Source organism: Danio aesculapii, chromosome 21, assembly GCF_903798145.1.
Source record: "Danio aesculapii chromosome 21, fDanAes4.1, whole genome shotgun sequence".
NCBI lineage: Eukaryota > Metazoa > Chordata > Actinopteri > Cypriniformes > Danionidae > Danio > Danio aesculapii.
Window position 1 is genome coordinate 12,088,901 of NC_079455.1, and position 12,386 is coordinate 12,101,286.

General features: G+C 33.7%; 1 protein-coding gene across 1 annotated transcript in view; it reads left to right on the forward strand.

Annotated features, from left to right (window-relative positions):
* Nucleotides 1-8,013, forward strand: part of heatr6 (HEAT repeat containing 6) — a 36,291-nt gene extending 28,278 nt beyond the window's left edge. The window contains 4 exon segments of the mRNA XM_056446883.1: nucleotides 193-289; nucleotides 1,388-1,592; nucleotides 3,561-3,861; nucleotides 7,502-8,013. Coding sequence (XP_056302858.1) covers nucleotides 193-289; nucleotides 1,388-1,592; nucleotides 3,561-3,861; nucleotides 7,502-7,811 — 913 coding nt within the window. The 3' untranslated portion in view covers nucleotides 7,812-8,013.
* Nucleotides 8,014-12,386: the final 4,373 nt, after the last annotated feature.

Sequence of the window (12,386 nt, forward strand, 5' to 3'; positions counted from 1 at the left end):
AAAATCTCATATTGTTACAACCCTACTATCTAATGATTGGCACATGTTTCTGTGAGACTTGAATGTAGGTGTAGGTCATAGATACTATCATTAACCTGATATAAAAAAAATTAAAGTCTAGGAAATGTTCTTACTGATATACTGTAGGTGTGTGTGTTTGACTGACGGCGTGCTGTGCTCTCTGTTTTTCAGGCAATCTGTGGGTTTGGAGTTTCAGGAGGATTTTTCTGATATGCTGCTGCTGAACATGCTCAGATCTGCCACTAAAGCCTCAGCGGATAAAGACAGGGTGGGTACACTTTTTCTTTTTTTAATATTGAAATTTCTTTTACATGTAATTAGATAGGGCTGTTTGAAAATCCATACCATGCAATAAATTTGATCTGTCATGCAAAGATTGTTTCACCCATCTTCATTCCTATGTGAAAAACGTGATTTGAGGGACAGTAATCTGTCTTTGTTTTTTCTTTTGTATTGACTTGTATGCAGTGCACAAGTGCTCAATTCTGTATTTGGTGTGTGAACCCAGCATAAAAGGCTTTTATTGCCGCCTGTTGGTTTGCCGTGCCCTTAACATGCATCATCGTGGGTTTTCTTGTGGACACCGATTTCATTAAAAAATGGAAGCTGGGGTAAAGGTCGGTTATAAAATAGATGTGGACATGGTCTATGTATTAAAGGTGCAGTATGTAGTATTGACCTTGTGGGTGAACAATATGATGCAGTCCAAATTCAAAATCTTGGAGAATTTTTTTTTTTTTCATAACTCTGAATCTGTCTCATTTCGGAGCCTGTTACTGTCGTCCAGAGGTTGCATTTTTTTTGTCGCGCTCACATACATTGAGGCAGCTTTCAAGACTGAAAAGAAATTCACTGTTTTCTACCAAGGCAGCTTGAGGTGCCAAATTATCATTGGGTAAACTGGCAATGGGCTGGTTATAGAGACCAAAACAAAAACAGACATTCTGGAACATGCATTTTTAAAGGAGAATAACTGAATTTGGCATTGATTTTCAGGTAAACAGCCCGGTTATGTTCACTTAACATGTTTCAAAATTATGTGCAAACATATGATGCTATTTTAATGCTTTAGAAGATAAAAATGTACATGCATCACCTTTAATTACTTTCCTGGGGAAAAAACAACTCTTTATCATCTTGATTTATTTACACATTGAAAATACAATTGATCACTGAAAAGTAATAAACACCTAAATATACCTATTCATTGATTCAGCTCTGGCGTTATCAGCGACAACATTCAAATCAATCCACTTATCAGTAAGACTTTGAATACAGATGCATCTTCATCAAGAGCAGTGACAAAAAGCTCTTTGAAAACATGTCCTCATGCTGTGAGTGATGATGGTGGGGTTTTTGGATGCAGGTGAAGAGCAATGCTGTGCGAGCGCTGGGGAATCTGCTTCACTTCCTGCAGCCGGGCCACCTTGGAAAACCAGTGTTTGAGCAGCCTCTGCTGGAGGCCATGAGGGCTCTGATAGACACGGTCAGAGGAGACGCCACCATGAAAGTGCGCTGGAACGCCTGCTACGCGCTGGGCAATGCCTTTAGAAACCAGCACTTGCCTCTGGGTGAGTGGACGTACTCCAAAAATACTACTCATGATTAGTGAAAAATGTAAAGTTAGCATGATTAGTTGTGTATGATTTAAGGCAGTAATCATTAGTACTATTTATTATCATTATTTTTTTAGTTAGGGGGCTTTCAATAATGAATTCATACTTATTTAAGTAGTCTGACATGGTGTTGTGTTTAGCTTATTATATTATAAATGCTTATTAATACCTAAAAAATGTTTGTTAGCCCAAGTTATTTAGGTAGTCTGACATGGTGTTGTGTTTAACTTATTATATTATAAATGCTTATTAATACCTAAAAAATGTTTGTTAACCCAAGTTATATGCAGCCAACTTGCAGAAAACAAAAAAAACAAGAGGAAATAATGTCATAGAAATGATGTCACTGGTGCCTCACAGCAGAAAGGTTGCTGGTTCGAAGGTTGCCGGCACGGCTGAATGTTGACTGAACGGCTGGGCCAGTTGGCATTTCTGTGTTGAGTTTGCAATAATTCAGGGAGGCTAATAATTCTGACTTCAACAGTATTCAAATAATATATTTTTATTATTATTATTATTATTGTTGTTGTTGTTGTTGTTGTTTCTATCATTGTAATATTTGACAACATAACATATTGGATATGTTATGAATCTTCAGTGGTTGGACTCTTCTGTGTTAGCATTCACCTTGGATAGAACCTGAATAGGTTAGCAAACCTGAATAGAAATGTTGTTTAGAACCATTTTGCTGATTAGAATTTTGCCAACATAGGTTTTTTTAACCATGCAACACTGTAACACAGATGAAGAAAAGATAGTAAAATCCATAAAATTTCTAATCGTTGACCTTTTCAGCAAGTCAGGCAGTGAGGAGAATAGTGCTAGAGTACTGGTGTAGTTCTAGTAAATTGAATCCGATTCAGTTCGGTTTAGTGTAAATGTCGTGATTGAAGTTCAGTTCAATGAATTGTCTAATGAATATATATATATATATATATATATATATATATATATATATATATATATATATATATATATATATATATATATATATATATATATATATATATATATATATGCACACATACATATACACACAGTGTTAAAGTCTGAATTATTAGCCCACCTGTATATTTTTCCCCAGGTTTCTAGAGCACATTTCTAAACATAATAGTTTTAAGAACTCATTTCTAATAACTGATTTCTTTGCTTTGCCTTAATTCATTTATTCGTTCATATTCTTTTTGGCTTAGTCCCTTTATCAAACTGGTGTCGGCACATCGGAATGAACTGCCAACTTATCCAGCATATGTTTTACGCAGCAGATGCCTTTCCAGCTGCAACCCATAACTGGGAAACATCCATACACATTCATTCACACACATACATTACGGACAATTTTAGCTTACCCAATTCACCTTACTGCATGTCTTTGGACTTGTGAAGGAAACCAGCACCCAAAACCCACAGAAAAGGAGAAGAACATGCAAACTCCACACAGAAATACCAACTGACCCAGCCGAGGCTCATACCTGTGACCTTCTTGCTGTGAGGCGACAGCGCTACCCACTGTGCCACCATCGCCGTCTTTGCCCTAATGACAGTAAATAATAATTTACTCATTTTTTTACATGATACTAGTATTCATCTTAAAGTGCAATTTAATTAGACCTAATAATTTTGACCTTAAAATGGTATTTAAAAAAATAAAAACTGCTTTTATTCTAGCCAAAATAAAACAAATAAGACTTTCTCCAGAAGAAAAAATATTATAGGAAATACTGTTAAAAATTCCTTGCTCTGTTAAACATCTTTTGGGAAATATTTTAAAAAGAAAAAAATTCACAGGAGGGCTAATCTTTTTGATTTCAGCTGTTTGTGCTTGTTTGTGTAAGTTTTTTTTTATTTTTATTATTATTTTTTTTTTTTACACACATAAAACTATCAGGTTGATGTCTGTAACACAACTCTCTTCACTCTCAGGTTCTGCTGTGTGGTCTACAGAGGCTTTCTCTGCCCTGTCCAGCGTCGTGACTTCCTGCAAGAACTTCAAGGTGCGCATCAAATCTGCTGCTGCTCTTTCTGTTCCTGTGACACGAGAGTGTTACGGAGACGCTCAGCAGTTCTCAGAGGTTTGGAGGTCTTTAGCTCAGGCTCTGGAACACAGTGAAGAAACGGAGGACTTCCTGGAATACCGATACTGTGCCAGCCTACGCTCTCAGCTGTGCCGCGCTCTCCTGCACCTGCTGTCCCTGTGCCAGCCTGATGACCTTCCAGCACTCAGGTCAGTCACTTATGTTCAGTTTAAATTTAAGTTTACAATGTTGGTCACGATACGGATGATTTCAAAGCAGCATATTGAAATCCGTGTGAACTGCTAGTTGCTGAGACTTTTGTTTTAGTATGTTAATTAGTTCTGACTGAAATGGAATATAGAGTTGGGCGCAGGGCTTACTTTTAGTGAATCCTTTCCTTGTAAGAAATTAATGATAAGAGGGGTGCGGTTAAGAATATTGTGTCTGAAGCGTCAAGCTGACGTCAACAGCAGGACCGCCACTTCAAATGCAGAAGCAAATAGTCAGAATTTGGTTGAATATTACCAAAACAATTTTTTTTTTCTCAGTGGATTAATTTAGTGGATTAGCACAGATTATTTATTCACCTAAAGAATAACAATGTGACCTAGCAAAATAAACATTGCAAATTTTGATTTCATACAGACTTTGACACAGTTAAGACAATACTCCTCATCCCAGCTGAGGACTAAGGCCCCGCTTGCACTACTACGTTTTAGTTTTAAAAGGGCGTTTTAGAATGAAAACGATCTGCGTCCACACTGGCGTTTCACCCAGTGTTTCTAAACAACATTGCGCTGGAAACGCACATCACGTGACCACACACACACTCTCTGGCATGCAATGCAGCGTGCTTTGAGTACATACCCATATGAGAGCTGTGCACATCGGACTGTTCATCTAGGATCTACCGCTGGATCTAATCTCACTATATTTGTTAAACGTGATATTTAATTATCAGAACAATAAATTTTTCTTTATTGTATAAACTTACTGTATGTTATACTTTTATAATGGTCATTATTGAGTATTAAAACTGATATTCAATGAAAGAGAGGGTATGTTTCGTATTTTCAATGAAAATGAAAGGAGACCGTAATGTTATCGGCTCCGTTTTGTTATAAATATGCATGAAGATGAAGATCATATTATGCAGATACACAACGCCTCAACATTTTGATGTCTGTTAAGTTGATAATAACAAAAAGAAAATAGTCAGTTCCTCGCATCATGTTTTCATTTTATTGTTAAGATAACAACATAGCCAGGGTGACTTTTATAAAGTACACACTCGGGAGTTTATTTTCCATATCAAACGTGCAAAGTCTGAACTTACAAGGAGAGGATGCAGGAATGAACTGTGTGTAGGCTACTTGATATTGAGGGAAAAGCCCCAATCAAATAGCCTTTGTTTTCAGATTTCTCCGTTTTCCCCAATTCACACTGAGATGGAGCAGCAGCGTTTTAGAATGAAAACGGCCTCTCCAACGTTTTCAAAACGCTCCCTTTTTCGGGGTTCGAAAACTCCGGCATAGTGTGGATGGATAGCGTAACCGTAGCAAAACTTATGCATTTTAAAACGAAAACGCATTGGTGTAAACGGGGCCTAGGGGTCTTAACTAATGAAATGGTTAATGGGAATCTTAATGACTGAAGAAACAAAGATATGAACGTCTCGGATCATTACAAGTTGAAAAGTAAACTGGAAATTAGGATTTTTATTCTGGACTTAAACTAAGTTGCAGTATTTAATAATCAGTACAGAACTAAACAGTAGTTCTGTTTAACAATTATCTGTCATTAATCACACGCAATACTAGAACCTAAAGTTAGGACTGGGAATGGCAGTTGACAGGAAGCACAGCGGTTGCTAGGCAGTTGCTAAATTGTTTATGGCATTGCTAGGTGGTTGCCAAGCAGTTAATAAATAGCAACACTCATGTACATGTCAGATCAAATGCGAATCCTTAGTAGGCATTTATAGCACATGCCATTGCACTTAGATAATCATTAATGGCATGTAGCTAATCGTTATTAGCACTTGGCTTATTATTGTTATTATGCGTAGTACACAGGAAGTCCCATTTGCTAGCACGAGTCAAACTAACTCATTCCCAGGTATCTACGATGTTCTGATGTAGAGATATTGCTGTTTTTAAATGGATGCTCGGTTTGCCTGTATGAGGACAATTGACAGCTTAGTGTTGATGATACATTAAAGCCTCTTGCCAATATGAGTGATATAAATCAACCCAGATGTCTCTATGACAGTCAAAAACTGGACTTGGACACTATGTAAAAATGGCTTGCCATATTTAATTGAAAACTCAATGCTTAATAAGTTTGAAAAGGATACATGCAAAAATGGCATGCCATATCAGTAAAAAATTTGGAGTTTAAGTCATGGAGTTTATAGCTTGCCATATTTTGAGAGATAATGCTTAAAAATAATTTGTTGGAAAACTATGAGTCTGATAAACCTGAAAAGATATAGCAACAAACTCCAATGCAGAACACAGCATTTGCCCAGATTTGGGGCTTGTATAATTTTTTATATGGCCGGATTATTAAAATGTAATATTTGCATTTTTTTTTTTTCAAAAACGATAAGTCTGATTGGTATGAGGAGATATAGCAACAATCTTGAATGCAGTAGGCACATTTTGATCAAATTTGGGTAGCATGAACGGCCTAGGAGGTGATAAGTTTGGTTTCGAGGACAGAGTGGTATAACAGTATATGTTGGCTTTCTCAAACCAACATATTAAAAGCTTGTATTTACATAATATATTGTGTATATTTATTATGTTTATATATAAATGTAAAATATTTTAAATATAAATATTTTCTATAAATGTACAGTTGAAGGCAAAATTATTAGCCCTCCTGTGAAATTTAAATTCTTTTAAAATATATTCTTCAAGAACTTTTTACCAGAGCAAGGACATTTTTATATTACAAAAATGTATTGTATTTTCGATTACGTTTACAGAGAGGGATTATAATATTGATCAAACCATCCCTTGCCCAATTAACTTGACTTGCTCAGTTAACCTAATTAACTAGTATCTATACTAGTATCTTGCAAAATAACTAGTAAAATATTACATGCTGTCATCATGGCGAAGACAAAAGTAATGAGTATTTTGTTAATAAAACTGTTGTGCATCTAAAGCTACTCTGTTAAACAACACGGAAAATATTTGAAAACAAATTAGAATTTCACAGCAGAATTTTATTTAGTCTTCAACTGTATGTAAAATTAATATAGAAATATAAAACGTAATATAATAAATATTTTATTTTGTGAGGTACTTATAAAATTTATTGCAAATGCCAATTTAAAAACGTCGTCATTTATAACATGTATTTTTTTAGCATAAAATAATGTTTCTATAAATTTTTTGATGGCAAAATACCAACTTTTCTAACGTCATGAGAGGTAAGAAACCAGCATCGACTGAAAAGTCAATCACAACAGATGAAAACATATATATATATTTTTTTTTTTCAAACATTCATAGAATAAGACAAATATTAGCATTTTACTCAAACCCATGCCCGTACTCAAAAAAACACTCTTCCTGCTTGTTCATGATTGAAAATGAGTTGAAACAACAAAATTTTAAAGTTTTTTGACAACGTTATAGTTTTACAAATTTATGGATTAAACATGAGTTAACATAATCGAATTGTGTTGGGACAACATGAAGAAATTTTGTGGAGCCTAGCATGTTGTACAGTGTAATAATAATTTGACAGTGTTCCAAAAGTTAACAAAGGCTATTTTTTTTTTTTTTTTGGAAAATATGAATTATAATTTTTATAAGTGAATTCACTGTTTATCAGGTCTTCAGTGATTGGTCAGTCCAGGCCAGTGCTGCAGGCTCTACTGATTGGCCACCTCAGGGATGAGCGTTTGGTTCCGTCTGTTGGAGCTGATGGAGAAGAGACTCTGGATCACAGCACACATGAAGATGGATGGACACTGCTCACAGACACACTGACCAGACTGAAGGGGCTGCTGGGAGAGCCCGTAATGGACAGCAATGAGGATCTGGAGTCTGTGCTGAGTTTCCTTCAGGATGTGGTGATGAAATGTGTGGTGATGAAGGAAGCGGAGAGTAAAGATTCCTGTCTTGTGCTCAGCAAATCCTGAAAATCAAAGTGCATTTATAAAGATGGCAACACTGCCTTTTTAGATTTTATTCCAAATGTATATAATGAATTATAACCCTATTTGTGGGTATTGCATATTGAGTTATACCTCAACACAAATTTCTATTGAGTCATTTGACAAATAAAAACTTGCTTACAGTACATGAATAAAAATTAATATTAAAATGTTTTTTTTTATTGTACTCCGTTTTGTGTTTTTTTTAAATTTTTTTTTACATATTTAGTTGAAGCATATGAAGTATTAACTTTATTATAATGAGACTATTCTGAACAATTTGGATGTGTGCACAGAAAGTGATGATTAGTAAAATTGCTAGTGGTTTTTGTTTGCATTTTCGTTATTTTGAAGAGCCTTTTACATCAAGGATGATAACTTTAAATTTAAAAATAACTCTATTTGTGTCCAAACCATCAAACTATAATGTTCTGATTATTTTTAGTTTATGCTTTTTATATTACCCCCTTGTAGCCAGCAGATGTCCTCAGTGTTCTCCATTTCTATCATATTTGACCAGTGAATCCAGCTCATGTAAGCTATCTAATCAAACTGTGAATTTAGTGACCGTGGTCAGTGTTGTGGCATAAAAACACATTATTTTCCCTCAGAGTTTTTCAAAGTAAGCAACACGAAGATGCCAAAACCTGGATACCTGAGGTACTTGTTTTAGTACTTAAATTTTTGCTTCATTAACAAGAACCAGTTCAGTTTAACTTTACAACAAAAACATTCCTTTAAAAAGAAGAATTAAACTAGAAAAGAAATTTTTTATAAATAAAAGGAAATAAGAAAAAGAGGGAGGAGAGGGTACATAATTATCCATTTACATACAAATATATTATGCAGTTGAAGTCAGAATTAATAGCCCCCCTGAATTATTAGCCCCCCTTTTTATTTTTTTTCTCCGCAATTTCTGTTTAACTAGGTGAAGATTTTTTCAACACATTTCTAAAAAATAGTTTTAAAAACTCATTTCTAGTAACTGATTTATTTTATCTTTGTCATGATGACAATAAATAATATTTTACTAGATATTTTTCAAGACACTTCTATACAGCTTAAAGTGACATTTAAATGCTTAACTGGGTTAATTAGGTTAACTAGGCAGGTTAGGGTAAGTAGGCAAGTTGCTGTATAATAATGGTTTGTTCTGCAAACTATCGAGAAAAAAAATTTGTTTAAAGGGGCTAATAATTTTGACCTTAAAATAGTTCATAAAAAACTACTTTTATTCTAGCTGAAATAAAATAATAAGAATAAAATAAGACTTTCTCCAGAAGAAAAAATATCAGACATACTGTGAAAATTTCCTTGCTCTGTTAAACATAATTTTGGAAAATTTAAAAAAAGTTAAAAAAAAATCAAAGGGGGGCTAATAATTCTGACTTCAACTGTATCTAGACACAGTAATAAACACACAGTTTGTTTGAAAACATCATCCTTTCTGCAAACTTACATGAGCGATAATGTCATTGCATGTGGAGGGGCCTTACAGTATTTACTGGGGGAAAAGGGGGTCTCAGGCTAAAAAAGGTTGAGAACCACTGCAGTAGAAGGAAAAAGGAACAAAATATTTAGAACAAACTAAAAAATCAATTGTGTGAACTATCCCTTTATTTTAGTTATTTACATAAGTACATAGAAACACAGAAGTACATCCCTGATATCTCATCTTTCTACTTGTGCTCTGATCATTTTTGTAACATAGCTACTGGAATCACTTTTTCAATCCCTCTGAAAGAAAATCACGCCTTCACCATTTTCTCCCAGAGTACTTCACAGTCAGTAATTACCGTCCCCCGAGGCAGTCTTTCTTATGGTTTTCAATTAGACTAATATAATTGGGAAGTTCCTTACTGTAACTTTCATTTCTAGGTCATTGGTTCAAGGGGCTGAATCAGTAACTTGTATTAAGTCATTAGCTTAATCATTAGGTTAGCGCTACATCTCTAAATTTATACACTTTACACAGAGTGTAAACATTTATACACTTTATACAGATTAGCACTTTTGAAGTTTGTAAATATTAAGTAATATCAAGCGTTTTACCATAAATTATTCACATTAGTGTAACATTAGTTTATATACCAAAATGTCTTGTCAGGCTCATTTAGAACAAGTGTCATTTAATGACTTATTTATAGACTATTTAAAGGGATATTTCATGCAGAAATGAAAATTACCTCTCTATTTACTTATCCTCATGTGGTTTAAAGCATTTATGAGTTTCTTCTGTTGAACACTAAAGAAGATATTTTGGATGATGCTTATTGCTGGTTTCCCACTATGGAAGTCATTTTTTCAAAATATATTGTGTTCAACAGAAATAAATATACAGTATAAAAAGTAAAGGTTGAGTATGGCAGATTTATTTACACTTCTGACTGAACTGTCCCTTAAAAGATCACAGTTTTTCAGCAAGACAGTTTGTTTGAGTCATATAAAATATAATTCAATGTAGTATGATTAACTGTTTTTTACTCTTTTTTTTTATTTATTTATTTATTTTTTATTTATTTTTTTACATCAAGACATACATTTTATATTGAATGATGATTCTTGCAATGTTTTAGTATTTGTCTGAAGGGTTTATTTAATAAATGACAGCATTGGAATTTTTTTAGTTAAAAGAGAAATTATTTTCCCCCAATGTCTATAGAAAACTTTCTTTGTTTAGAATAAATCACCCCAACACAGTTATTTAGTTGGCGTATTTGTCAGTTGCTAAACATTTCTGGTATATATAAAATCATACTAGATGCTCAAATAGTTTTTTGTGAAATACTGTCATTTAGTGTAATGTTTGTCTAACATATGTTGGAATAGTTGGTGGTTCATTCCGCTGTGACAACCTCTAAAATAGAGACTAAGCCGAAGGAAAATAAAAACATCAACACCAAAGACAAACATCAAGACAAACATGTGTTGTGCAGCTCTAATCCCCAGACTTCTAACATATGTGAAAAGAAAAGGTTTGTATGCAAATAATTAATATTTTTATATCTACACAAATAATATTTTCTAAACAAATAATACTAACATCAGTAGTAGAAATAATAATAATAAATAATAATCAATAAACTTATAAAAAATAGAAACTTAAACTTATAAAAAATAGTAACAGCCATAAAAAACAACTGGGCCAACAAAGGAGCTACAAAGAATAAAACGTAATTAAAATGAGCTGGAACAACATAATTGGGACAACTTAATTATTTTATGTTCAATTCCCTTAAATTTGTAAAAACTAACAAGTTAACTGAATTTCTTCATGTTATCCTAACACAAATCGATTGTGTGGAACTCAACATATTGGATGAACGATGCTCTGCAGCAATAAACTACATTTTTTTTAAATATATTCACATTGACATAACAGTCTATTTCAACTAATTACAGTAAAATACCAAGCTTATTAGGTAATTAGGTCACACTTTATTTTAAGAATTATCACTATTAACAAAACATTGACTATAACTTTAGTTTTAGAAAACCCATAATCTGCTAATTGTTTTTAGTTATTACAGTTTTTCTCTGTGGCTTTGGTGCATTTCGCACAACATTATTTACATTTGTGCAACAGTTAGTGCATTTCTCAAAACAATTAGTCATTTGTGCACACCATAGTAGCAGTTTCTCATTCCTTCCAACAAATTGCGAATGCTTTTGGACATGCATCAGTTGCTTTCATGCAACTCTCTGCTGTTTTATAACATTATCATTTGCTTATGACATGTCAAAATTAACTAAAATTGTATATGCTGAATAGTCATTCCATATAAAACTAATAGTCCTCATTTCATTACTTTAGCCATTACAAACAAAAGTGTTGAACTAGTTGTCAAAAATCTGCCAAGCTAAATTTATTTTTTCCTGATAATGTCTTCTAAATTGAATAATTTCATGAATGATTTACAGACCTATGTATGTTGTAGGTTCAATTCCAATATACAAGGCGGGCCATTTATATGAATACACCTTAATAAAATGGGAATGGTTGGTGATATTAATGTCCTGTTTGTGGCACATTAGTATATGTTAGGGGGCAAACTTTTCGAGATGGGTGGTGACCATGGTGGCCATCTTTGATCCAACTTTTGTTTTTTCAAGAGGAAGAGGGTCATATGACATCAAACTTATTGGGAATTTCACAAGAAAACAATGGTGTGCTTTTTTTTCTGTGCTTGGTTTTAACGTAACTTTATTCTTTCATGAGCCCCTTCACATATACTATTGTGCCACAAACAGGACGTTAATATGACCAACCATTCCCATTTTATTAAGGTGTATCTATATAAATGGCCCACCCTGTATACTGCAATATTGTTTACAGTTGTGCACAGGGCTACCCAAAGGAAGTTGATGTTTGTAAATAAGGGTGTATTTATTCTTTTGCACAATGTAAATAAATTACAATTGCAAAGAGTAAACATGTGAAACATACATATTCAGTGTCTTGTACTCGGATACCTCACTATATGCAGTAATGTCTTACTTTACTGTAGTTCTCAAATGGCTGGGCAAATAGTATATAGTGCTGTATTGAGCATTTTCAGG